The 27,527-nt window shown below is 35.8% G+C and overlaps 1 protein-coding gene across 6 annotated transcripts in view; it reads right to left on the bottom strand.

Annotated features, from left to right (window-relative positions):
- Positions 1–588: 588 nt before the first annotated feature.
- The window catches only part of LOC107758162 (CAP-Gly domain-containing linker protein 1), a 41,200-nt gene continuing 14,261 nt past the window's right edge, over positions 589–27,527 (bottom strand). Inside the window, exons 6-30 of one of the 6 annotated variants that reach the window (XM_016575830.1) lie at positions 24,640–24,743; positions 23,676–23,736; positions 21,407–21,511; positions 17,522–18,421; positions 16,059–16,154; positions 15,429–15,486; positions 15,253–15,336; positions 14,996–15,152; positions 14,633–14,798; positions 13,737–13,952; positions 13,326–13,466; positions 11,952–12,037; positions 11,412–11,532; positions 11,181–11,233; positions 10,383–10,500; positions 8,804–8,889; positions 7,566–7,686; positions 7,318–7,370; positions 7,107–7,224; positions 5,114–5,166; positions 4,848–4,965; positions 4,617–4,764; positions 4,245–4,297; positions 2,153–2,280; positions 589–1,730 (exon numbers count right to left, since the gene is read on the bottom strand). In XM_016575830.1, coding sequence (XP_016431316.1) covers positions 1,502–1,730; positions 2,153–2,280; positions 4,245–4,297; positions 4,617–4,764; positions 4,848–4,965; positions 5,114–5,166; positions 7,107–7,224; positions 7,318–7,370; positions 7,566–7,686; positions 8,804–8,889; positions 10,383–10,500; positions 11,181–11,233; positions 11,412–11,532; positions 11,952–12,037; positions 13,326–13,466; positions 13,737–13,952; positions 14,633–14,798; positions 14,996–15,152; positions 15,253–15,336; positions 15,429–15,486; positions 16,059–16,154; positions 17,522–18,421; positions 21,407–21,511; positions 23,676–23,736; positions 24,640–24,743 — 3,573 coding nt within the window. In that variant the 3' untranslated portion in view covers positions 589–1,501. The remainder of the gene's footprint in view (positions 1,731–2,152; positions 2,281–4,244; positions 4,298–4,616; positions 4,765–4,847; positions 4,966–5,113; positions 5,167–7,106; positions 7,225–7,317; positions 7,371–7,565; positions 7,687–8,803; positions 8,890–10,382; positions 10,501–11,180; positions 11,234–11,411; positions 11,533–11,951; positions 12,038–13,325; positions 13,467–13,736; positions 13,953–14,632; positions 14,799–14,995; positions 15,153–15,252; positions 15,337–15,428; positions 15,487–16,058; positions 16,155–17,521; positions 18,422–21,406; positions 21,512–23,675; positions 23,737–24,639; positions 24,744–27,527) is intronic. The other 5 variants (XM_016575831.1, XM_016575832.1, XM_016575835.1 and 2 more) reach the window with 5 other exon arrangements.

The raw sequence follows: 27,527 nt of genomic DNA, 5'->3' as shown, positions 1-27,527 counted from the left end.
AGCCGTTTTAGGGGGGCGTGGCAGAGTCTTAACTTTGATAAAGAATATCTCTTTGGTTTTGAGACTTTAGTCTTTGCAACTTCAGGGATCTTATCTATGCACAATCAGCTTGTAACACTCCAAAGAGAAAGGAAAACTTGAAATCGCATCATATGACCCCTGTAACGTTTAAATTTCTAATGGTTCACCACTAGGGGGCGTTGATCTGGTGAGTCCATGAGCCAGTGCTTGTCAGCATAGTGTAAATTAAATTTAACACTACTGACTCATAGGTAATGATAGGCTTAGGTAATAGTTTGAACATAAGACTATTTCTTATTTTACCTTATAACATGACGAACAACCAAATGCAGGCGTAACAAGGAATCTATATGTATTTTAATACATTTTAAACTTGGTTACAATTATTTATGAAAAAATATAATGCACTTTTGATATTAGAATGTTTACATCAGCTTTTCTCAACTGCAATTTAGTTAAAATTATGCATTTCTTTTTGTTCAGTTTTTTTTTTTTTATAAGACAAAAAAGGTTGGGAAACACTGATATAGTTGATGGTTATGACTGACCACATCAGACAATTTAAAACTTATTTGAAAACAATGTTTATTGTAACTCACTGCTTCATTTGTCAGGCAGTTTCATTGTCAAAAACTATGTCTGGCTCGGACAAGAGCCAAATAGCCCTACAATTTCTGCAGACAGCTCATGATGCTCTTTAGGGCCATACACACATTTTTTTTTTAGAGCAGCACATTGGCATTAACATACAACACAACAAAGAATATGTTTTGCACTTAAAAGATATTTCTTAAGTTTATTTTTCAAAAAAATGTCCCCCCCTTTTGGTATTTGTACAAATAAATGTTTCACAAACAATCTGGGAAACATATGTTGATTTTGAAGTAACAAAAACAGTAAGATGGTGGTTCTTTTTTTCTCCATTTCTTTTCGGGCAAAAGTTGCAATTTTTCTAACAGTCATTCTTAAAGATAATAAATGATAGAAACATACTTATGTATTTTTTTGCATATATATATTTTGAAATTTTAACAATTCTAGAATAACTTTTTATATTAATACATCTCTTACAGTATCCAAACTCGTTGATATGTGAAAGGCTGTTGAGAAGTCAAGCCTCCCTTCCACTAGAGGTCAGCACTGAAGTTTAAAGATCTACAACCTTTTAAGCATATAAGAGAACTGTCAATTCCAGATTTCATGGTTAATCACCTCTACCACCATATAAAGAATGAGCATTCACTACAAGGTTCTTTCAAAGTGAACTTAAAACCCTCTTTCCTCCTAACAGTCATTCAGTGCAATAAAGGAAGATAAAATTGCCACCGAGTAAACTACAGATGCTTGCTTTTATGTGACTGAAAGGTTTAGGCTTACATGGTGGTAAACACACGAGTGAAAAACCACACAAACTTACAATAGTCTTTTGTGCACTGTTTGATTCAAGGCATAGTATTGCAAGTACAAATGTTGCAGGACCCTAGAAAGTTTGATCGTCATTGCAGGACTCCGTCCAGTGGCCGAAGACCTCACAGATGTCACAGTAAGGTCTTTCATCATTGGGACTGCCATGATAGGTGGTGTGTGGCGGGGAATCTAGCATCTGGTCCTGTGTGGGACAGTCCTCTGTGTCGTGTAGGTCAAAGCAGTCACATATGTCACAGAAGAGACGGGGAGGGGGTTTCTTTTTAATCGTTGGCTCGGTGTGACTAGGTAGAGAACACAAGGGTGTGAGATACTGTGTAACAGTATATTAACAGCTTTTTTGATTCAACATTTTTATTCAGTTTTTACACATTTTGCATATCATAATAAAATGATGGATGAAGCCTGGATAACCCAAGCTGAAATAATCGATTTAATTCTAAACAATACATAGGAATTAAGTAAAAAAAGGTAACACTCCTTAAATTTCGAAATACTTTTCTATGTATTTATGTACACAGAATGACTTTTTTTGTTTCAAGAATTGAAAACCATCAATAAGTCTACAAAATCTCTATATACCCAAAATCAACTAATATAAAATCAGTAAAGCTACCAATTAAGTGAAAAATTAGTTTGAAGATAAAAAAAATTGCGAATTCAGCTCATTCTTGGGATTGTATGCTGAGATTTAAAAACAAAACACCTGTTATGACTGTCCATTTCAGTTGCACCATTTCCATTGAGCGCTGCTTCAGCCATCTTCTCTAGTTTCGATTTTAGGTCTTCGTTCTTCCGCTGAAGTTCCACAATAACTGAGTTCAAGAATTCAACCTTTCCAAAAAGAAAAAAAAAAAAAAAGCAAGTGTTTCAAATGTGCAATTCATAAATTTATAATATCATAAACCTGCAGAAAGCCTGTCCAATTGTTCTAAGATTATATTATGGCATCTATTCTTATGGCATTGCTTATATATACATATATGATTGATTTATAGTTTATAATTTAGCTCTATATTCATGGTGAGAAACAAATGAAAACTAGACTGTAAATAAACTATATAAAACAACAAATTCAATCTGTATTCCACGTTTGTGATGGTTAAATACAAATTCAGACGAGACAAGGGCTCCAGATTAGAGATGAAACGATTATAGTGACCGAAATGATCATGGTTATCAATATTATTGTTAAAATGTGCTGGAAATGTTCAAAAACTTCTCATACACACACTGAAATCATTTAAAGTTTTCAAGTCAAACATGAAAACATTATGTCAAAAATAGTGCTGTCAATCGATTAATCGTGATTAATGGCATCAAAATAAAAGTTTTTGTTTACATAATATATGTGTGTGTACTGTGTATATTTATTATGTATATGTAAAGACACACACATACAGCATATATTTTAAAAATATTTACATATATTTATATTCATATATATTATATCATATATAAATATATTTAATATATAAACGTAACGTTTTTATTAAATATATACATGCATGTGTGTGTGTGTGTGTATTTATATATACACAATAAATAGACACAGTACACACACATATATTATGTAAACAAAACTTTTATTTTGGATGCAATTAATCGCGATTAATCGTTTGACAGCATTATTCAAAAATAAATAAATATAATAAAAATTAGCAGCACTGCGTTTTTTTTTTGCATAAACATTAAAATAATATCATTAAAAATGATGGCAGATTTTAAACCAACAAAATATTGGTTGGGTGACTTACAATGTAACTCATCTACTAACATGTACTACATGTTCAAATAAAATTAAGATAAAATAAAGTTATAAATGATGAATCTCCCAATTCAGCCTTTACATAATGATTAATTATAGGCATTTTATCTGTTCCATAAACAATTCTACATAGGCTACCATTTATCTGCAGTGTTAAATTTTTTTTAGAATGTACATTAGCTTGTTTTCCATCTACCGGTTAAGATTTATGATAAAAATGTGGTCCAACAAAAATGGCAGACAGGCTGAATGAAAATGTAACTCCACTGTCTGACAGCAAGTGGCACTTATGGAACAGCAGAAACAGAGCAGTTTCCTCGGTAACCTTTGTAAACAAAGCAGCGCTGTTTAGCAGCTGAGAAGAAAAGCAAATGCTATTGTCAGTTCCTCCACATGCATTTATAGAATTCATTCATCCATACATTCTTTCCTAGAATTTCTCTATCAGCACTCTGTTTTAATGATAATTAAAATATGAAGTGGTAATTCTAACCGCTGTTACTATTTAATCATGGTTATGGTTATCCAGATACAGTATTGGGGTGAATGACGGAAAGCTTTCTCTGTTTAAAATTTGCTGGTGGTGATCAATAACGACTTTGGCTATTTGTTAAAATTATGTTTCAATTTGTAGGAATTCTTTTACACATAAAAATATCTGTAAATATGTTAAAAAGCCAGTTTTAACTAAGCATGGACAACAAAAGTAAAGTGATTCATGAGAATATTCTAACAAAAATATCCTATATAGTATAATGAGAATATTGATTAAATTTAGTTAGCAACTTTTAATTAGGCAGACTTGTAGACAATTTAGACCAAAAAATTTCCTCTGTGTCAAATGCCTAGAAAAAACTTTATTACTAATTTCTAGGGTAATTTAAACAAACTTTTTTTAAAGCAGGTTTTAGACTAATACTGTACTTGGTTGTATCTGATGTTGTAGGACAGTGGGCCAAGAGAACAGTATGCCATTACAATGATGGACAAAAATATACATTATAAAGAGAAAACTTTCCACTCTGCATACCTGCCGCTCAGCATTCTCCTTGGCCTCCTTCCACGTTTTTAAAGCAGAATCATCTGGTTGGAACGTAAAACATGCAAACCAGTCATGTAGATTAAACATAAATACAACACACTTATAAGAAGTTAGATTTAGGTCAGTTTAAGGTAACAGTTACAGTATATAGGTAATTCTAAGCTAAGTTTGATCCCAAAATGCAATAGCAGAACTACAGTCTGCCTGGAAGAATTTAAATGCAATGCAATGAAAACAATAAATGTTATTTTATATTTTTGTAATTCTTTTCTTTTTTTTCAAATGTGCATTTCAACCTGTTTTATTTACTTTTAACTGATGGAATAGACACATGCGATAAAGTTGTGTGTCGAGTTGTACCTGAGGCATCATCTCCTTTGCTGGTGATCTGAGCGTCAGCTAAACTCGTCTCCAGATTCTTCACTCGCTCCTGCAGCAAAGTATTCTCACTCTTGTGAGATTTCAGATTGGACTGCAGCACCTGTGTCGTATCACGCAGACCTGCTATCTGCTTGCAAAAACCGCAAAAGAAAAAAAAATCAAGCAAAACTGAAATTTGCACATACACACCATAATTCAAACAGATGCTACCTCGTTTCTCAGAGAGTCTAATTCTTTGTCCTTCTCTGAGATCAAGGCACTCTGTGTTTGGAGAGATTGCTGTAGTGCTTCCTTCTCTTTTTCTGTTTCTTTTGTTAAAGTGCTTTCCCTGTGCAGAAGACAGATTGCATGATGTGTGCATTCTCCATTCATTAATGCAGGAATGTACAGTCAAGAATGTCTATATTAAAACAACAAAGCAAAACTTCTACACATGATGCAGTCAAAATTGTATTACATTTCCTGTAGTTGCTCACCTCATTTTTATCTTCTTCAATTGACTATTGAGGCTGTCACACTCCTTTTTGAACTGCATTGAGGAACAGAATTTAATATTTATGCAAAAAGTACAAAATTATTATTTTGCATTAATATTTTCAGATTTTAAAAAAATGTAGCAACTTAGTAAAAGAGCCTATAATTTAGAAACCATAGCTCACATATTCTAATAGTATAAAACTACATTTATGAATTTTTTTTTCCTGAAACATAACTACCATGTTGTGTTCATATAAAGTTATAAAGTATGGTCCACTTTTCAGATATTTCTGCCCTAGTAACCCTGACTTAAACATGTAAATTAAGCTGTACAACAGTTTTATTCATTTTATTTTAAATGTGCAATTTAAGGACTGATTTATCTGAAAATTAAGATACCACAATAATAAAGACTAAAGGTCCTTGCACACCGAGTGCGTATTAATTAATCTGTTGTGAAAAAATGTGACTAAATGGAGTCTTCAAGCAGTAAGTATGATTTTGTTGTCCTCTGGCTTCTTAAAAAGAGAAAAAGAAATTGGGTCCATCCAATCCTGAGATATAGAGAGGAAGGAAACTTCCCTCTCCTTATTAAGGAGCAGCGGGATTATCACGGGCGATTCAAAGTTTACTTCAGGATGTCAGTGGCTCAGTTTGATGCTTTGCTAGCCATACTAGAGCCACATTTTAAAAAGACCACCACCAATTTCTGTGAACTCGGTGTGCAAGGACCTTTACAGTGCTTTGTGCTGCGAGACGAAGTGGATGAACTTGACAATCGCCATTCTGGATTGTGCCGTTCTCATGTAAGGTGGCTCTGAATTGTCAAAACACCTCTCAAAATGCTTGCTACGGATGCGATAAATGCAGAAAATCGAACCCGATCCGAATTTGTTTTATGACGGACGAAAATTTCGGACTCAGTGTGCAATGGCCTTAACAAGGGAAAAACTCCACAGTTCCAGTCTCTGAACAGAAACTGACGAATTACAAAACTTTTTGTCCAAATGTAATAATAGCTTAATATCATACAACAGTGAAAGTCATATATTTTAAGAAATATTGAAGCTTGGAGAATTGCTTTACAAATATGGTGTGTAAATTTATTACTATAAATATTATATTTTAAATATATGCACAAGCAGCAATTATTGGGGTCCAAGCACCAGAAGCTCATGTAAACAAAGTTTCTCAAATATTATGTACGGTTAAGTATGTTTGTACTTGAGTCAACTTAAATCTAGAATCTCCACTAATTTTGTAATTTAGGGTTTGATGAAACGGCTTAGAAAATTACAAGAGACATGCTTATGGACAACATTAGTATTACAGCCCATCAACCATCATTTACACATAAATACAGATAAATTGCTGATCATTCAGAATTTGCTTTTAGCCCCCATGAAAATCAGAAATTTGTGAAATTTGGTGGGTTTTTTCAAACTATTATATTGGCCATGTGTACCAAGTTTTGTAAAGTTAGGACACTGCATTAACAAGATGCAGGCCAATTCGTTATAATGGGCCTCACGCACAAATATAATGGCCTACATCTCTACTTTATGGATCGAACAGTTGCAAAATTACAGGGTTTAGGTTGCAAACTGTAGTGTTCTCAGAATGTCCTGATGTCTGTGTATAATGTTTTGTAAAGCTTGGATATAGTGCTCTGCAAATATAGGTAAATTGGTAAAAATGGCTATCACCTAAAAAATGTATTACCTTATATCTTCACAACGCTCTAACAAATCTAAATTCTTTTGATAACTTTCCATAACCCTCAGGTCATGGTTGTCATAAAACACACCAAGTTTGGTCTAAATAAGATACATTTAAAAGATATAGCCTCAAGTTCATTTTACTGTGCTCTTCATCAATTTTGAATTAATTTATTTTATTTTAATATGTTCTCAAACTGAGATAAACGCTATGTAATGTGTGACAATTCTACCCAAATATCATACAAAAGTATTACATAAACAGCCACACTACCTCATTTCTCAGAGAGTCTAATTCTTTGTCCTTTTCTGAGATCAAGGCACTCTGTGTTTGGAGAGACTGCTGAAGTGCTGCTTTCTCCTTTTCTGATTCACTTGTTAAAGTGCTTTCCCTGTGCAGAAGACAGATTGTAGGATATAGTTGAAACAATGAAACAAATTCCTTGATACATGACTCCATAAATAAATTCTCTGTTGTTCCTTACCTCATTTTCATCTCCTTCAATTGATCATTAAGGTTGTCGCACTCCTTTTTGAGCTGTATTGAGGGTGAAACAAATTTACCTCTCATATTTAACCCATTAATCATCGCAACATTGCATTTAAAACATAAAATATTTACATAAAACACATTGCACAACATTGATCCACTTAATTTTTTAGCATTCAAAACTGCTTTAAAATCAAACAAAAATGAACTGAACTTAAAGATCTGGACAATCGGTTAACATACATTTAGCAGAATGTTACTGTCTTTGTGGCTACTGGCAAGTTTCACGGTTAACTTTTCCTTCTCATTTTTCAGAGCCTCCACTGCCTGGGCTTTTTCAGCAGCAGCTTGTTTCAGCTCCTCACTGAAACACAACCAGCGTTTATTCAAACAACACAGAGACAGATAAAAAGTGAATTTACAAAGGATTCCTTTTCCACTTGTTCTTAAAATAATTATAAAAAGAAGCAGCTCTCAACAATTATCTAATCTATTAATTAGGCTATATATGCAAGAGTGTTAAAGGGGTCATATGATGCTTTTTTAAAGATCATTATTTTGTGTATTTGGTGTAACAGAATATGTTGACATGCTTTAATGTTAAAAAAAACACATTATTTTTCAAATACTGTACTTTATTGTAGGTCCTCTATGCCCCGCCTCTCTCAAACGCTTCGTTTTCTACAAAGCCCCCTGCGATTATGGTAAGTGGCGTTACATTTCCGACGAGTGCTTGGGTCAGCTGGCCAATCAGAGCAGACTGCGCTTGTCGGAAGGAGGGACCTTAGTAGAAAACAAAGCGTTTGAGAGAGGCGGGGCATAGAGGACCTACAATAATGTACAGTATTTGAAAAATAATGTGTTTTTTGAACATTAAAGCATGTCAACATATTCTGTTACACCAAATACACAAAATAATGATCTTTAAAAAAGCATCATATGACCCCTTTAACTCACCCTCAAGTTGTTCCAAACCTGTATGAGTTTCTGTCTTCTGTTGAACACTAGAGAAGATATTTTGAAGAATGTGGGTAACCAAACAGTTGCTGGTAGCCACTGACTTTCATAGTACAGAAAAAAATACTATGGAAGTTAATGGGGACCAGAAACTGTTTGGTTATCCAACATTCTTCAAAATAACTTCTTTGTGTCTGTGTGTGTGTGTGTGAGAGAGAGAGAGAGAGAGAGATCAAGGACATGAGGGTGAATAAATAACAAAATTTTCATTTCAGGGTGAACTATACCTTTTCTTATAAGAAGGAAACTATAAGGAAACTATAAGTTTTCCTTCCCTAGTATTATACATGGTTGAATTACAAACAAAGAAAAATAAATATCAGTAGCAGATTGAGACAAGATTTTAAACTGAGTGAAAGTTTATCATGAATATAAAACAGTTAACTTAATACCAAAGAGAAATTACTTAAATTTCACAACAACAGAAAGAACAGCAATGTGTGCGAATGGTTGAAGACACTCACATCTCTTTACTGAGGCTGCTGATCTTCTGACTGTCAGAATTTAGATTCTCTTGATACTGCGAGTTCTGCTGCTTCAAAGCATCCAGCTTCAACAAGTACAGAGAAAACAGTTTAGAAACATCCTCTGATCATCTTAAAATATACACATTATAGGACAAGGACAACCTGAAGCGGGCACTTATAAATATGTAAAATTCTGCACACATCTGACAAGAGATTTGCATAGCATTCTGCTATCTCATGTTTTCAGATAACACAAAAATAGACTCTTCCTCCAGCTTGCAAAAAAGAATAGAAACTGCAGATGCAGGGTTAAGACATTCTGCAGGTTTAAAAGCAGAAATGTGAAGGTTTGTACTTTTGTTCAAGCATTTACATGAATTATTCAGTAATACTAATACTGCATTATTACTAATTCATGTTATTTGATCTGTAAACGTGTCTAAAAATCATCCTTGACTTTGTAGGTGGATAAAATTCTGGTTATGCATTACTGACAATTTTGGTGGGTGAAATTTTACCCATGTAGCTAGTATCCTAGCTAGTGATTGAAAGACTGAATATAACTGTACATTTAAAGGTGCAGTAGGAGATCTTGAAAAATGTTAACTTTAGCCTGATAGCACTGAAAGCGAACGTCCCACCCCTGAAAGCCACGCCCCTGAATGCATGAATGCACACACAGACCAGACGATCAGAGACAACATTACAACAATACATCATGTATCATTAATTGGTGAGAAAACTTCATAGTACAGTTAGTAAAAGTACTACAATACCAGGAAGTAAGATCAGGTTGTTGATGTTTGTCTGCCATTCTCACTCTGTCTGTACAGCGTTCGTGAACGCACTGATGGCGTATCCTGTCTGCGCGAACCGGGTGCGCAGAGGTATGCAAATACATACGTTGACAGGCAGGTAGGAAAGCCAATTAAAACGCTCGGAACGAGCTTTTTGATTTGACGAACATGTCTTGGTCCTACGCCTTCCACAGAATATATAAATACAGATCAATACATTTAGACCACTTAAATTAATGATTGCTATCGGGATGTGAAGAGACTTTCAACCAGCATAACAAAACAAAATTCTGAAGACAATCACCTATTGCACCTTTAAGATTAGTAAGCACTTATGTCACACTAGTCAAATGCAAACATGTATATTGGCTAAGTTTTGTGGCTATACTTTCAAAACAATATGCATTTTCGAGTCACCATGTAATCGAAATGGACAATTCTTTTTTTTATTCTAAATGATTATAAAGTTAAAGGTGATTTATCCATTTCCATTTTTTTTTAATTAATGTGCTCTCACAATCTTTAATTTAAAAACATTAATGATAATAATCCATCTACTTCAGCAACCCATCACTCATGTGAGATCGCAGTGATTGCAAACACTGCGATATAATCATTTCACAATGGACAAAACCATGTACATCAAAATAGGGAAAAGACTGACACTTCTGTTCAATGCCTACTTTTATTGCTTTACACATACAGTTAATGAAATTTTGGATGCGTCAAAACATATGTTTAATTTCTGATAATTTTGAAGAAGCAGTTGAAGATGTTACCTCATTTCTCAGAGAGTCTAATTCCTTGTCCTTTTCTGAGATCAAGGCACTCTGTGTTTGAAGAGACTGCTGAAGTGCTGATTTCTCCTTTTCTGATTCACTTTTGAAAGTGCTTTCCCTGCACAGAAGAGAGATTGTATGATATGTGCATTCTGCATGCAAGGAACAAATTTAACTTTAGTCATCATTTACTCGCCCCTCAAGCTGTCCACTTTAGTGGAATGTTCACACTGCTGCTTTCAATGATGTAAAAAGCATGCAGCTCCAAAAAGCGTCATAAGTTTTCAGATTTCAAATCACATATTCCTGCAGCAGCTGAGTGACTGCAGATTAATAGAAATGCCATTGCATGACTTCTGAAGACTTATATATAAGTTCACAAGTCATGATGGACTAATTTTATGATGCTTTTTAAATTTTCTTTCAGAGAGATTTCCTGGTCACTTTATGCTCTCATTGCATGGAAAAGAGCAACTTTAACATTCTCCTAAACATCTCTTTTTTGGTTACACAGAGAAAAAAAAAGTTTGTCACGAGGATGAGTAGATGATGACAATTTTCAACTATTCCTTATCATTTGAGGTTGTAGTAGGCTAATGACAGACTAGAACTAAAAATCAGGCCCAGACCTAAAACAGTCTATAAAAACAGCCTATATGTCTATAAAAAGCATGAATAAAATGCTATAGGACAGATCAGTTGAAACACTAAACACCGTCACTGTCTGTACTACCTCCATCTTGATATTGTAACAAATTCTCCCCTGTACGTATTTTTCTTTTTGTAAAAGTTCATTACCTAATTTTCATCTCCTTCAATTGGTCGTTGAGACTGTCACACTCCTTTTTGAGCTGCATTAAGATAACAGTAAAGAGAATTCAGGATATTTACTTCTCATAAAATAGCACATAAATGAGAACAAGATAATATTCAAAAAACAAAACAGAAATTAGTTAAGCATCTGGATTTTGAGTCTTTTCTGGTAAAAAATAAAACAGTAAAATATTACACACATTTTGCTTAACATACATTTAGCAGAATGTTACTGTCTTTGTGGCTGCTGGCAAGTTCCAGTGTTAGCTTTTCCTTCTCATTTTTCAGAGCCTCAACTGACTGGGATTTTTCAGTGTCTGCTTGTTTCAACTCCTCACTGTAATACACAAAATTATTATGTTTATTAGGCCTCTTTTGAACTGCTGGAGAACCACTGTTTTCGCTGTTTCCCCCCAAAAAAAACACTACAATGATGTCACATTTGAACTTTTATAGTGTGTTTGGTGATGTTTTATGTCTGTGTCAACGCCTCAATCAATATTTACTGTAAGGTTAACCAAAGAATGTGGGGAAAAGTCATTTATATAGCTACTTCAAGGATTTAAAAAAACAAAACGCAACAGATGTTGTATTAACGGTGTCAATTATTTGTAACATGTTAACCGGCAAATATTAAATCACAGAAATGAACACTTTATTTTTCCCAGCCCTAATAATAATCTGAATGAATATCATACAGAAATGACTTAATCTACACAATTCCAAAGAATACAGAATTCAAGTGTAGACACTCACATCTCTTTACTGAGGCTGCTGATCTTCTGACTGTCAGAACTCAGATTCTCTTGATACTGCGAGTTCTGCTGCTTCAAAGCATCCAGCTTCAACAAGTACAGAGAAAACAATGAGCAGCTTGAAGCAGACACTACTAAATATAAATTATTCTACAGATATCGGAGGAGAAATAGCCTATATGCAGAATTTAAAAAAAATAATTTTAGAGCTCATATTGGCATTTACACAAATTATTCAAGTTATCTGAACTGCACATTTGTATAAATTGCGTTTTTACCAGCAGGCCAACTTTCCCAGGTAGATGAATGTCTGGTTAGACCTTACTGATGTAACTCCTGTAAGTTTTTACAGTTTTTCCTCTCTGTAAACAGTATTTCAAGGATAGGTACAGCACATTTCTTTAGTTGTGGTGCTACACACTTGCCTGTTAAGCTTCTATTTTGTGGCAAATACATTACTAATGTACAGTCGAATGTACTTCTCAAAGCAGAAGTAGAAGTAGTAATAGTAGGAGGAAGAAGATCTTCTTTATGCACCAAGAGCTTGTAATACTTCAAAGAGAAAGGAAAAATTGAAATCGCATCATATGACCCCTTTAATTTTAACAGTAAACCTCTGTTACTCTGTTAAATGAAAGGAACTGTTAAATTTTCATTTGTTCACATTTTAAAAGATTAATTACATTGTTAATGTTTTATGCCTTAATGCGTTCACCACAATTTTTGATAAAAGTTTTATAAAATCATACATTCAGAAAAGTTAAAACAGACAACTCAAGGTCCTACTGCAGTAAAAATAAATAAAATAAAGTAAAAAATGAATGAATGAAATAAATTGTTTTATAAATTAAATTGGACATGCTTTTTGATTATTAACATTTAATTAAACCAGTAACAAAGAATTCACAAACATTGAAATGGAAAAACATCATAGGGCTCTAAAAATGTAATTTTTATTAAACTTTTAATAAATTAAATTTCAAGATTTCAATTAGACCTGATTACCAAAATGTAATTTAACCATTAAAACAGAATCCACAAATATTAAAAATGAAAAACAAAGAATCTAGAAAAATTTAAATGGGGGAAAAAAATTAAGCTGGGAAATAATAAAATGTTTAAAAAATAAATTACTATTATTAGTAGTAGTATCTGTGACCCTTAAAGGGGCACACACTTGGGTCTAGTCTGGGTTTGTTGTTTTAGTGTCGGAACTGCAAAACACGGCAGAAGTGTCACAATCTTGTTACCAAAGACTAGAAATCACACAGAGATAACAGGACTATGACACTTCGTCCCTTTTTGTCCTTATTATGACAAAGGTGTTAATGTTATACCTTGGAATAATTCTTCCCTAACCTCAGCATGATTTTACCTTGCACTGCATTTCTTGCATTGAGTTTTTGAGCTGCGTTACCAGAGCCTCAGCCTCAGACTTGTCTTTCTGAAGTTGTTGGTTCTCCTGGGTGAGGCTCTCCAGTGAAGCCTGTGCAGTCTGTTCTGCTTTCTCTGAGACCTATGTGCAAATTAACAGTAGGGGAAGAGTTCAGCCTGAGGTCACATTCTGATTCTGATTAAGCATCATGAGACATTTAGTATAGTATAGATGTTTTTAAATGCTACATTTTATAATTTTACCATTTCTTCAAATAGTTTTTATGGATTTATAATCTATTTATAATCTAGTATTTTTGCTGCAAAGGTCAAGACCTACACTTACAACTGCAGTACATGAATTGTCAAAATAGCCCCATGCTCTTTCACAAATTAAGTATTATGGTCTTACCGTAGCTTTTTCTTTAATGGTCTTCAACTCCTCAATCTGTTTCCTCAGCTCCAGGCTTTCATCCTGAGACACTTGGAGCTCCTGTTGCACTTTTTCAAACTTGCCGTTTAGTTCCTGCATTTCTTTTGTATGCCGTTCCACAGCATCTGCAAGTGCTTTCTCTCCCAAAGCAAGCATGTCTTTGGCTTTAGACTGATTGTCTTCAGCACCCTTCTCCTGAGGAGTCATGGGAAAATGGCAATTTTCAAGTCATATAAGAGTGCACTTGACAAGCAGAATGAAAAGGGGGAGAAATTTACCACAACTGGTAGAAAAGTTGAAATCAATTCAAATAAGATCAGGAATTTTAATAACGTTAGAAGTGTTAAAGGGATAGTTAATCCAAACATGGAAATGTAATCACCATTTACTTATGTTGATCCAAATCCATAAGACTTTGGTTAATCTTTGAAACAATTGAGGATATTTTAATGAAACCAGAGAGGTTTCTTAGAAAACTTAGAAGAACTTTTATGATCCACAAAGTTAAATCCGTTCAACATATAAAGTAATCGTATCTCTTCAAAAGGATGAGAAATCTTGGGAGTAAACTGCTTGATTCATATGGATTCATTTTACGCAGCCTTTATGACCCTTTGGGATCTTCTACATTTTGGTTACCTGGACCTTTAACGGAGGGACAGAAACCTCTCAGGTTTCATTTAAAAATTCTTACTTTGTGTTTTGAAGATGAACCATGTGATTGGAACGACATGCAGGTGAGGAAATGATGATAATTTTCATTTCTGGTTGAACTATCCATTCAAATCATTACACTTAAACACCAGAATCAGACAATGCCTTTATTTCGGTTGGGAACGATAAGTATGTGATGGGAGAAGTTTAACAGTTCTCACCAAAAGCTTGATCCTCTCCTGCAGGTTGGAAAGCTCTGCTTGGTGTCTCTTCTCAAGGCTTTTGGCTTCATTCTCAGCCTGGACTTGTGCTCGAGACTGTTTCTCCTCAACCTGAGCTGCCTTCTCCCTCTCCTCTTCAAACTGGTTCTGAAGCTCGTCTAGTCTCCTGAAATTAGGGAGGATTTGTGAATTGGGTACGAGTTCCTGAAATAAGGCTTGATTTGCAAGATTACAATTTAGTCTACCAAAATATTAGGCCCCACAAACTAAATCACGCTAATATGTAAACAGAGATAAATACTTCTGTTTACTTTCTGTATGGTTTTGTTTTTAAGCATTTTAATCAAGCATATTTAAGCAGACCTTTCTTTCTGCTTGATATCCTCATTCAGCTTTGTTATTACAGTAGAACTGTCTCCTGATGACTTTGTCATGTCCATAATGTCATTCTCAAGTTTAGTCTTGTCTTTGGTCAGCAGCAGTATCCTTTCTTCGTTTGCTTTCAAATTTCTCTGTAAACCTAAAGATGGAAAAAGATACCAATCATACATAATTACAAACATGACATTTTAATTAGTTCTTTCACTGATTCATATTTCATTGAAGAACTTGGTACTGACCAGCAAACTGACTCTTCATATCCTGTAATTCAGCAGAGCGAGATGTGCATTGTTCCTCTTTATTCCTGAGCTCCTCACGTAATTCTGAAATAGACAGCAAATCAGTCACGCTGAATATAAAGTTCAAAATCTTACATATTTCAAGTCATAACTGTGTAATCTGTGCATACACATACCTTGATTAGTCTGAGCAGATTTGGCTTGATCATTAGATGTTTTTTCAAGATTCTGTTTCTAGAAAATTAAGAATGTGAATTGATTCGAGGATTATGGCTGAAACATTCTCTGGCTTAATTCCTTGTATTTGCTTTGTTATTTTGTTGTGTTGTGCATCAGAGGATCGCCAAAGCTGGACTGACATTCATTCACTCACTGAATCAGTCAGAGTGGGTCTTGAGTTTAACTCCTACATTTCCTAAACATAGACCCCAGAACCCCACCATCACCCCTGCCACTCAAGTAGGCTATAATCAGCGGTGTCATTATTTCTGCCTTTCATATGTACTTGTGATACTTAAAGAAGTTGTTCACCCAAAGATGAATGACCTCTGTGACTTACTTTCTTCTGTGGATCACAAATGATTATATTTTGAAAGTAAGTGGGGTCTAAACAACATTGGACCACACTGACTTTCACTGTATGGACAAAAAAAAAAAAAACAGTAAATGACAGAATATTCATTTTTGGGTGAACTATCCCTTTAAGTGCTTCTACTATCAGTTACTTTAGTGCCTTTGCTGTATTTCTCTCATGAGATAATTTAACTAGACCGTTTCCATTCAGGTATCTTTTCACAGTCACTTACCAGCTCACTAACTTCTTGCTCCAGAGAGCTCTTTTCCTGCAACAGGCCATTCAGCTCTTGCTGTTTACCCTCTAGTACTGAGTTCAACTCAGTGACCTAAAGCAAGGTGTAGCACCATAATGGAGGAAAATGACAGGGAACAAAACATGAGGAATGTCTCACACAAAAACTCAAAAAGTTGCCAGTCATACAAATTGGAACTTAAAAGTGAAGGACTGAAATATCATGGAAAATAAAATCTCAGAACACTCTTAAGAACAATGTTACCATGGATGTATAGGGCTGCATGATTTGGAGAAAAAAAAAGAATTCTGATAAAAATTGTGATTATGATTGTGAAAAAAAAAAAATCCAGGTTTGCCATGCTTGTTTGTAGGGTCACACAATTTAGCAAACATGTTGTAATTGTATACGTTTTATATGGCTATAAAACAATAATAATAAAAGGAATTCTTATTACCAAATAAAAAAAATAGAAGATACCCAGGTTAAAGATTACAGGTTAAAGATACCCAAACTCAGAGCAGATGCTGATATGGAGTTCGTTTGAAGCAGCATTTACTGTGAACTGAGCCGCTCTGAGATGCTGCAAACAATGGCAGATCATGAGCTGCTCGTGTATGAACACAGTGCTGCGCTTCACTCTGAAACACAGCGCATATATTTACTTAATTAAATCAGTCTTTGAAATTTGACAATTGCACTAAGCCATACTGTGATTGTTTTTTTTTATTTCAATGAATCATGCAGCCCTATTATGCAGAATTCACAAATGACATGATCAAACAGAAAGAAAGAGAGAGAGAGAGAGAGAGAGAGAGAGAGAGAGAAAGAAAGAAAGAAAGAAAGAATGAATGCCACTGATGTCAAATTTGGCACAATGCACCTTCAATGTGTCAAATGAGATTTGAAAACTATAGCAGACGGACTGATTCCTGCCTGTTTCTCATATAAAGCTATTGTATGGCTTCAGAATAGCTGAAATGCCACTTTTGTCACTGAGCTTGACAGCCCCAGTTTCCATGCATTTATGCTGAATAGAAAAGAGCAACTTGGACATTCTGCTAATGGTATGTGTTGATTACAGCATTACATTTATATTTACTCTCATGGCATTGTATGAGGCATGCAATCAATGTTTCTACAAATAACAACTAAAAAAAGAGATCAAAAAATTCATTTTATATAAACTATAAATAGACATACTATTAATAAAATAAATAGCACTCAAATAGTGTTTTTTTGTGTGTTTACAATCTACATTTGTTATTATTGATCTAACCATTATTTAATTACAAAATGGTTTAGGGTGTCTTGGAATCTAAAAATAAATTGAGTTCGCACTCCAAAGAACATAGCATTTGTGCCAAAATCTTTGGCAACTGCTGTTGATTCTTCATTATCAGCCTTTGTAGATTCCTCGTTATGCATGTTCTACTTGCAAATTGGACATGAAGGCCTACCTTTTCTTCCTGAGATCTGGATTGGCTTTTTGCCTCGTCTATTTGGGTCAATAAACTTTGCATCTCTTGGTTCCCTTGACTTTGCTGTGACTGCAGAGTCTGAACGGCTGTTTTTTGCTCCAGAGCTTCTTGTGACTTTTCATCCAACTGCTGACCTAACTTAACTCCCGCGTCCTCTAGCTCTTTTACCCTGAGCTCAGCACTGTGAAGTTTTCCCAAGACATCCTCCATTTCCACCAGGTGCTGCTCCTCTGCCTTCTCCAAATTGGTGCGTAGCGTTTCTACCAGCCGTTCGTTCTCTTCTGTGACTTTCAGGAGCTGTGCCTTGTGCTCTTTGGCTTCACCCGTCCACTCCATGGTTTCAGAAGCATGTTTGTTAGCAAGCTCTTCGAGCTCCAGTTTATGTGTTAATTTCAACTGTTCCAGAGCACTGTGTACCTCCAGCAGCTCAGATTTGCTTGCCTCATGGGAGGTTTTGAGCTCCTCCAAGGCTTGCTGATGTGAGGCCTCAACTGATGCTAGTTTAGCATGCCACTCCTCAATGATATTTGAATTCTCCTCCTTGGATTTCGCTAGCTGACATAAAAGCTGCTCGTTATCCTTCGATAAGCGACCTGAGGATGACTGGAGCTGTGACAGAGATTCACGGTGTTCTTTTTCTCGAGCCGCAAGCATCTCACGCAAGGAAGACAGCTCTGCTTGGTGACTGTCACTTTGAACGGCCAGCTGTGTACGGAGGGAACAGAGTTCCTCCTGGAGTACTGCCGTGGTGGAGTCAGTAACCCCATCCTGCCCTGGTAAAGCTTCCAGTGACTTACGAAGTGCAGCTACCTCCTTGTCCCTCAATGCAAGATCCCGCTCCAACTCCAATATATGGGACTTCTCAGAGACTGTGGCCACCTAAAAGAAAAAAATGCTCTTTTAGTTAACTACTGTATGTGTGCTGTATGGATAAGTGAGAAGTAATCTGATGGTATGGATATGATCGTCTTTTCAGGTTAAAGTGGATAATTTTAATATATTTTCATAGAAATGTAGTTCCATTCAATTTATAGGAGCAATGTTACATAAGCTAAGTTTAAAAAAAAACACTGGGACAGAATTGGGAGGATTAAGGACTTTACTACAGGGTGAACAACCACCAACCTAAAACTGATCATCTAACTGGGTTCCCACACTTGAATGGATTATCATGATCTTGTCTGTACATTTTCCATAGACATTGTTGAGCAGATTTACATTTATATGCCAGTTTGTTTGATTTCTTAATCAAATTTAGTAAGATCTTCAACCCTCTGCTTTACACTACCTCTCCCTAATAGACTGCAATAGTTGGGTTCAGAAAGTTAAAACGTTTTCCAAAAGAGAACTGATTTTTAACAATAACCTATAAACTTTTTAAGCCTGCTGTGAGCCCTGATGTTGTTAATCAACTGTATATGCTTTAGATGAAGCCATCAGTTTATTTCAATTTATTAAAAAAAAAAAAATCTTGATTAACAGCAGAATCCCTTTGAACCTGGTGAAAAAAAGTACATTACCCATGATGCTCTGAAGAAAATGTGACGTATTCGTGAGTGATTTTGTAATAAACATAAAATATATTGTGTCTATATATACAGAAGTGGCCAAAAGTGATGTCCGGTCTAGGAAAATGGACATCATTTATTAAAACATTTTAAGGATTTTGTAAGCATATTGCATAGTTGTGCTAGGTGTGTAAAACTAATATATGCACTTAATTGTTTCATTTGTAATAGTGAAACAACAAGATGTGTGTCATACAAGAACAATTATTTAATTCATAACTATATTCTTGTTTTCAATGTATGCTTTTTTCTGTAAGCTTTTTGTTTTTCTATGCATTTTTGTGCATAGTAAAAAAATCCACATTCCATGATAAACTGTAGTTTGCTTTCTTGCCAAATAATTGTGTCAGCTAAAAACCTTAACCAAGTGTTTTCTTCTTCCCAATATATTTTTTATTTTGTAGGGTCATTAACTCTTTCCCCGCCAAACAAGGAATTTTCCACACTTCCACTGTTATACGCTCGGGGGCGCTATTACGCATCTCCTGAATGAGTCCAGAATGTCCTGATGAAATGTTACAGAGTGAAACTTGCCTACATTCAACAAGTGTTGATAAAAAAAAAAACTTGAAGCTAGAATAAAACAGATTTTTGTTTAAAAGTAAAGGTTCTGTTCTTTATTTTGATGTATTGCGTGTTCAGATATGCATACAACAAAATATTCTGGGGGCTAGGGCTGGGCATCGTTCAAAAATGTTCGATATCGATACAGATACCTTGACTTCGATACCGGTTCCTGAACGATACTTTTTTCGATACCAGTTTTATGAAATCAATTTTAACAAGATTCCATTATCCAAAAAAAACAAAAAAACTTTGGTTTTATTTTTCAGCTTGATGTTTATACAAACTCGAAGACTCATCTCCTGAGCCGCTGCACAAAGAAACTAAATGTAACCAACACAATAAATCAGTGCAAAATATTTTTAATAAAGCTCAAATAGACTTCAGTTTACACATCTGTTAGGCTACATTTACACTAGTTAGTGACACACAGCTCCCGCGCTACTCTCCATTGGAAATGAATGACTTTCGGTCTGTCATTTGTCGGAGATAGTGGAAAGCCGGCTTGAAACGCAGTGGAAACGCCAGTACGATGAGGATAGTTTTCATTTTAGAACATAAACGTACCAGTGTAAATGTAGCCTTACATCTATGGGGGCTGGGACACATTCACACTACAGCCTCATGTGTGCGCCACATCTCTGAGTGTAACCGGTGTTAACTAGTAGGTGTGTTCGACTTGACTCGGACTGACTGTGCAGACCGATCGGTGTATTACAGTACCACGAGAGCTAAAGAGAGCAGACTGCTCCGTGTGCTTTCGAATCGCTCTCGCGGATGATCGATCTGCGCCGCACCTCTTCTAGTTGAACACACCGGCTAGTGCTGCAGGCTTATTGGCTCACTGACGCTGATGAGATTAACCCCTTAGGCATCGAAATTGGGTACCGAACGACGAGACGTTTTTCGATACTCGATGGTATCGAGGCAATTCGGTCGGTGCCTAAAAAGTATCGAACTCGATGCCCAGCCCTACTGGGGGCCATGAAATTGTAGTGAAAATGATAAAAAATGCTGGCAGTGGCTGGCAACTTTTTTTCCAAAAAGTCTAGTGGAGAAAGAGTTAAAAGCAAATTAGAAATTTCCTCTCCGGACATCAGTTTTGGCCACTACATATAAATATAAATCAACTTTAATTGAATAATTTTATATTTCTTTATAATATTTCTTTGAAGCCGTTAAGTACACTGTCTTATACCTTTGTCTTTTTTCAGATTTTTAAATACTTTTGTGCTTCAAATAAAAGTTTGTAATGTTGTAATTTGCTTTATAGCTGGTGGTTTGGTTCATGGCTTAAAATGCTTCAACAAAAACCTTTAAAAATCCCTATGGGAAAAATGAATGGAAAAACCAAAATCCAGAACCAACTAATGCACTCTTTATATAAAATATATATTTCCTATAGAACTTCCTAAGTTTGTACGGATTTCCAAAGGACAACTTATAATCACCTGATGTTTTCAGGTTCTCTATGACTGTGGGAACCCTGGTACAAAACAAATTTGCGTTCTCCATACCTATATGTATATTAAGACACCACAATAATATTACAGCAATTAGATATTTAGTGTGTGTTAGTAATCATTCCTCAAATTAGTTACTAATTAGAATAATTAAACAACATGCAGTGAAGATCCCTCACTGATGCCCTGACATATAAAAAATGTTAGCTGGAGCATTGTAGCATATCTTCAGTGATCCTTGACCCGTAGCCCAGGTGAAGATCCATTACCCTAGAGTCTTCTAACTCCCTCTGAAGTTTGTCAGCTTTGGTCTTTTCAAAGAGAAGACTCTGTTCAAGCTCCTTAAGAAGGGCATGCTCCAGCTGCGTCTGCGTCTGTTAGTACAGAAAGGGGAGAGGAAGAAACACAACCAGTGCCACCATCACATGCCAGCCTGATGCAGAAAGACGAGGGGTGAGGAGGACAGTTGAGGAAATGTAACGCAGAAAAAGAGGAGCAGGAAGATGTTGTGATGAATGAAAGTCAAATCAATGCCACAGCTGAGGAAAGTGTGAGGAAATATTGCAAGAGTATTGGTCAATGCTTATAGACATGCTGATGATGGCCAAACAAACAAATAAAACGGCAGACATTGCCAAACGCCATGCAGCATTATAGTGACTGGGGTTAGGAACAGTAACAAAAACGGTACTTTGACCACAACAAAGAGGAGAGGAACAATAAAAAAGTTATTCCTCATGACTAAGCACTAAATCAAATAAAACATGATTATACTGAAGTTCGCACAATGAGATCTTCATGTAGGTTAGTGACTTGTTACGGCATTACAGATTAATTCAGTATTTATTACTCTACCAAATTCAATAGACTTCCAAGACTATTTAAAAAGACAAAAGTATTTAACATCATGCTGTACACTGTGTGGGCTGGATGATCAACTTGACAAATGAACTTGAAAGTTGACAATATAGTATCCATTTTCCATGGAAATTCACTTGTAAAACAACTGACCTTTGTTATTTTAAAACAATTTTAAAAATTTACTTAGTACAGCTACAACTGATCAAGTATGTAAAGCATCTCCACAAGAATTCATTGTCTAGGTTGCTGATTTGCATGATTTTTAACCTAAAATCATTAGCCAACAGTTTCATGAATTTAAATGGATGAAAATAACCTAAGAGTTATTTTTGAATAAGTAGGTCAAGACATGAAAACAACTCAAATGTGCAATAATGAAGGCTGGAAACAATCAATGAACCCATCAAGAGTACTTGATTCATGAATAGGGCAAGATAAAACAAAACCAGAAAATATAAACTAAAATATGTAACAGACACATTACAGCTCTTTAAAATCTTATTTTGCAGATGATTCATACAAATATATTGAACTCAAAGCAGTGTGACCAAGACTTATGTATAATATTTGAAAATGCATATGTTTCAAGTTCTGCTGAATGGATACAAGGAGTACTTTCATAGTTACGTTAGGTCAACAAAAAACTGGCAGTGAGTCCAGTCTAAATAAAAGACCTTTCTCATTGTGGTAAAACTGGACTCATCTTTATTTGGCTTGAAATTTAAATTAGGGAAAAGTAAATATGGATATGATGCCACAACTTAAAGCAGGGATCTCCAATAGGGGTGTAACGGTACGTGTTTTCGTACCGAACGGTTCACGGGGCAAATTCCAAATAGAAGTGATCATCCCTATGCCCTACTCCCTTCGAAGGGCAGAGCCCTTGGAGTGGAGACTTTGGAGTGAGCAGGGCATGTGCGTGCCATTATGTAGCCGTTTGGCAGTTATACTAACAACAATAAAAAGACATTTATGCCATTAAAACAGCGACATCTGCTGACGGACACCATGCTGCATTGTCACGGGAACATGCCCGCTGAAGATAATGAGGATATTACGTCGCTCCCTTTGCCAAGTGCATTCCAAACGGCTACATAATGGCATGCACGTGCCCTGCTCACTCCCAAGTCTCCACTCCAAGGGCTCTGCCCTTCGAAGGGAGTAGGGCATAGGGATGATCACTTCCATTTGGAATTTGCCCCGTGAACCGTTCGGTACGAAAACACGTACCGTTACACTCCTAATCTCCAATCCTGCTGCAGGAGAGCACCCATCCTGCAGACTTCAGCTCCACCCCTGCTCCAACACACCTGCCTGTAATTATGAAGTAATCCTGAACACCTTGATTATCTGGTTCAGGTGTGTCTGATTGGGGTTGGAGCTGAATTCTGCAGAGCAGTAGCTCTCCAGGAGCAGGGTTGGAGACTCCTGCCTTAGGGCTTCTGTTTTAAACAAGCAACATGTAAATAATAGACATGGATAACATTGAAAATGCTTTCCCACAGTACTTTCCCACAGCACTGTAAACCTGCAGCTTTGAAGTCTATGTCAATCTGTGGTATTTAGAACCTCTATCGGTCACGCATCTTGTCATGTAAATTCAGTGAATGGATCAAAGTCTAGTGTGACCACAGCTGTGGGTCTGAATGTTATATCAGAGCAAAAATTTTCAAATACCTCCAAATCTCCTTTGGTAATGCAAGCTTCCTCCACCCGAAACTGCAGGTCCTCCACCTTCCTGTTTGGGACAATAATTCTTTATCATTGTCAGTTTTTATTTTCATTTTACGTTCTTACTCCGTCAGCTGTATTGTAAGGATTTATTTTGATTTATTTATATTTTTCCATTGTAGGGCATGAGAAATAAAAAACAAATAAATAATAATAATGTAATAAATATAAAAAACTATAACTTAAGTAAAAGTGAGTACATGTCAGCTGGTGCACTATTTAGTAACTATAAAATAACTTGGGTTGTATTTTTATAGTAAATATTTTATAAAGTTACCAGAAAGAGAGAGAATTCTGACATGCTGTTAAGAAAAATGCAAGACCTTTTTTCCCCATATAATCAGAGTTAAAGGTCACCAAAACTGGTTAACAGCATTCTTCAAAATATCATCTTTTGTGTTTGACAGAGTGAAGAAAGTCATACAAGTTTGGAATGGCATTATGGTGCGTATATTATGTCAGCATTTTAATTTTTGGGTGAACCCTATTCTCATTCTATGAATTTTATTGAACAAAAATGCAAAAGCCTTTAAGTGCCATCTGAAATTTTCTTCTGAAATTAGCATTTTTCTCAGGCTCCTATGTGTAGGTTCAGTAATTTCACTTTAATGGCAATAAATCAGTTCTTTTCACTGCCATGAAAGTGAAATAACTGAACATAAACATATGAGCCAGAAAAAAATGCTAATTTTATAAGAACATTTCAGGTGGCACTTACAGGCATCTGAACTCTTCATATGCCCTTTCATCAACAATATTAATATTCATTATCAATGAATACTGTCTACTAGCTCAAAGGTTATTTACATGCAAATACATTCCTAAAAGTCAAGAAAAGCCACAAAATTCAAACTGATTTCATGGAGTCTTTAATATGAAGAAATCTTAAATTGATTCATTAATACTACACCTTTTCTCCTCCTCCAGCTGGTTGAGCAGTTCCACCTTCTCTCTGTCCGCAGCCTCCACAAGCGCTCGCAGCTGGTCCATTTTGGCATCAACCTCCAATACATACTACAGAAATGATTCAAAACAATTACATTTACCTAATCTACCCTTATAACTTGCATTAATATTTTCCATATTTTATATATATATACAGTGCTGTGAAAATATTTTTGTGAATATATTTTGTTTTTTTTATTTTTTGCATGTTTGTCACACTTAAATGATTCAGATCATCAACCAAATTTTAATATTACACAAAGATAACCCAAGTAAATACAAAATGCAGTTTTTAAATAATTATTTTATTTATTAAGGGAAAAAAAGCTGTCCAAACCTGCCTGGCCCTGTGTGGAAAAAGTAATTGCCCCCTAAATCTAATAACTGGTTGTGCCACCCTTGGCAGCAACAACTGCAATCAAACATTTGCGATAACTATTCTTTGCTCCTGGATGTGTGAGCTACGCGATCTCCGATATATGGGAGTGTGTGTGTGTCAGTAAGCATCGCATTAATATAGAATGGTAATTAAAGGCTCTAATGCGCACCAGCACACCAGTATAGGTGTGTGTATTGTAGGAGCTAGACGACGTATGATGACGTGTGACGGTATAGTAGTTGTGTTCCATTTCTTAAGAGTGTCAAGGGGTAGGGGTGAAAATATTTCCCCGTTTCAAGGGACAAGGGGAAGGGGTAGGCGTAGGCGTAGATGAAGGGCTATAAAATAAAATTGGGACTGGGCCTTCCTGTCATACACACACCCTTGTTACTCCAATTACATACATAGAGGTGACCCAGGGTCAAAACCTTGAGAAATATCTAGAGATAAAAATAAAACATTATGTACATGCCATAACTGTAGTATTAGTAGATTCTTTAATCAATCACATGCCAATACATAAAGGCAGCACACTGTGGTCATAGATAAATAAATAAAAATAAACAAAATAAATATGACGTTTATGAATTGTTTTCACAACCACTACTTCTGAAACCAAAAGCATCAAGTGGAAGTAACAAGGGGAAGAAAGGCTTTTATTAGAACCTCAGAGCCTGAGCACTGACGTAAATGAGCGCTCATTCTTCCTCTTCATTCGCTTATAAAGGCTATAATACTTTTTTATATGCTGACAGCATTCCGCAAATGTGCATTTATATCATAAAAATCAGTATTTGAATATCTAATAAACATTTAATTCCACAAACAGTGTAAACTTTAGCAAATGTAGTTAAATCTTCTAAACTGTGCATTAAAGTCTGCTTAAAAACATGTATACTGTGTGCAAGATCTGTGCAAATGATCCAAGCGGTGTGAACTGTATGCAGAAAGTAGTCTTTAAAAAAAAATAAATCACTGGACACCCACAAGCAATTTCTACGATTATAAGTTACTGTGGTTTAGTTCCCCACCTCCCTGTATATATTTAACTAATTGAATTCATATAAATGTGTGATTAGTTGACTAATTGCACGTTTAGTCGACTACTAGTCAACTAGAAAAATCTTTAATCGGGGGCAGCCCTAATAAACACATCCACGGTGTTAAGACTGTGCCTTAAGAACTACAGTGGGGAAAATATTTATTTGATTTCCTGCTGATTTTATAAGTTTGCCCACTTACAAAGAAATGAAGGGTCTGTAATTTTTATGGTAGGTTTATTTTAACGCTCAACGACTCTTTATTTCTGCACAAATGGGAAATTTCTGTTCATAAACATTGATTTGCATTTCAGTGAGTGAAATAAGTATTTGATCCCCAAGCAAAACATGACTTAGTACTTGGTGCAGAAACCCTGTTGGCAAGCACAGAGGTAAGACGGTTTTTGTAGTTGGTCACCAGGTTTGCACACACCTCAGGAAGGATTTTGATCCACTCCTCTTTACAGATCCTCTCTAAATCCTTAAGGTTTCTTGGCTGTTGTTTATCAACTTGAAGTTTCAGCTCCCTCCACAGATTTTCTATATGATTGAGGTCTGGAGACTGGCTAGGCCACTCTATGATCTTAATGTGCTTCTTCTTGAGCCACTCCTTTGTTGCCTTGGCGGTATGTTTTGGGTCATTGCAATCCTTGAAGACTTATCCATGACCCGGAAGGAGGTTTCTCATCCAAGATTTTACAGTACATGGCCCCATCCATTTGCCCCTCAATGCGGTGAAGTCATCCTGTACCCTAAGCAAAAAAAAAGCCACAAAGCATAATGTTTCCACCTCCGTGCTTGACTGTAGGGATGGTGTTCTTGGGGTCATAGTCAGCATTTCTCTTGTTGAGTTGAGTTAATGCCAAAGAACTCAATTTTGGTCTCATCTGACCACAGCACTTTCTCCCAGGCCTTCTCTGAATCATTTAGATGTTCTTTGGCAAACTTTAAACGGGCCTGTACATATGCCTTCTTGAGCAGTGGGACCTTGCGGGCGCTGCAGGATTTCAGTCCATTGCGGCGTAGTGTGTTACCAATGTTTTGCTTGGTGACTATGGTCCCAACTAAAATTCTGTCATTAATTACTCACCCTCATGTCGTTCCAAACCCGTAAGACCTTCGTTCATCTTCGGAACACAAATTAAGATATTTTTGATGAAAAAAGTGGCTCAACTTCAGTTTTGCGAAGCTACCAGAATACTTTTTGAGCGCAAAGAAAACAAAAATAACAATTTATTCAACAATTCTTCTCCCCCGAGTTATGTTTTCCGCCATTTTAGACAGTATAACAATGCATACGCACGCTTTCCCCCAAGTGTAAACAACGCTGATTACGCAGATTACATTCATGCGCGCGCTTTCTCTCCTGAACGTAAACAACGCTGATTACGTCGATTACACTCTTGGGTACTGCTAAATTAATTGCAGGCTACT

The sequence above is a fragment of the Sinocyclocheilus rhinocerous genome, unplaced genomic scaffold (genome assembly GCF_001515625.1).
Source record: "Sinocyclocheilus rhinocerous isolate Xijiao unplaced genomic scaffold, SAMN03320098_v1.1 scaffold774, whole genome shotgun sequence".
Classification (NCBI taxonomy): Eukaryota; Metazoa; Chordata; class Actinopteri; order Cypriniformes; family Cyprinidae; genus Sinocyclocheilus; species Sinocyclocheilus rhinocerous.
This window is presented reverse-complemented; position numbering and strand designations above follow the sequence as displayed.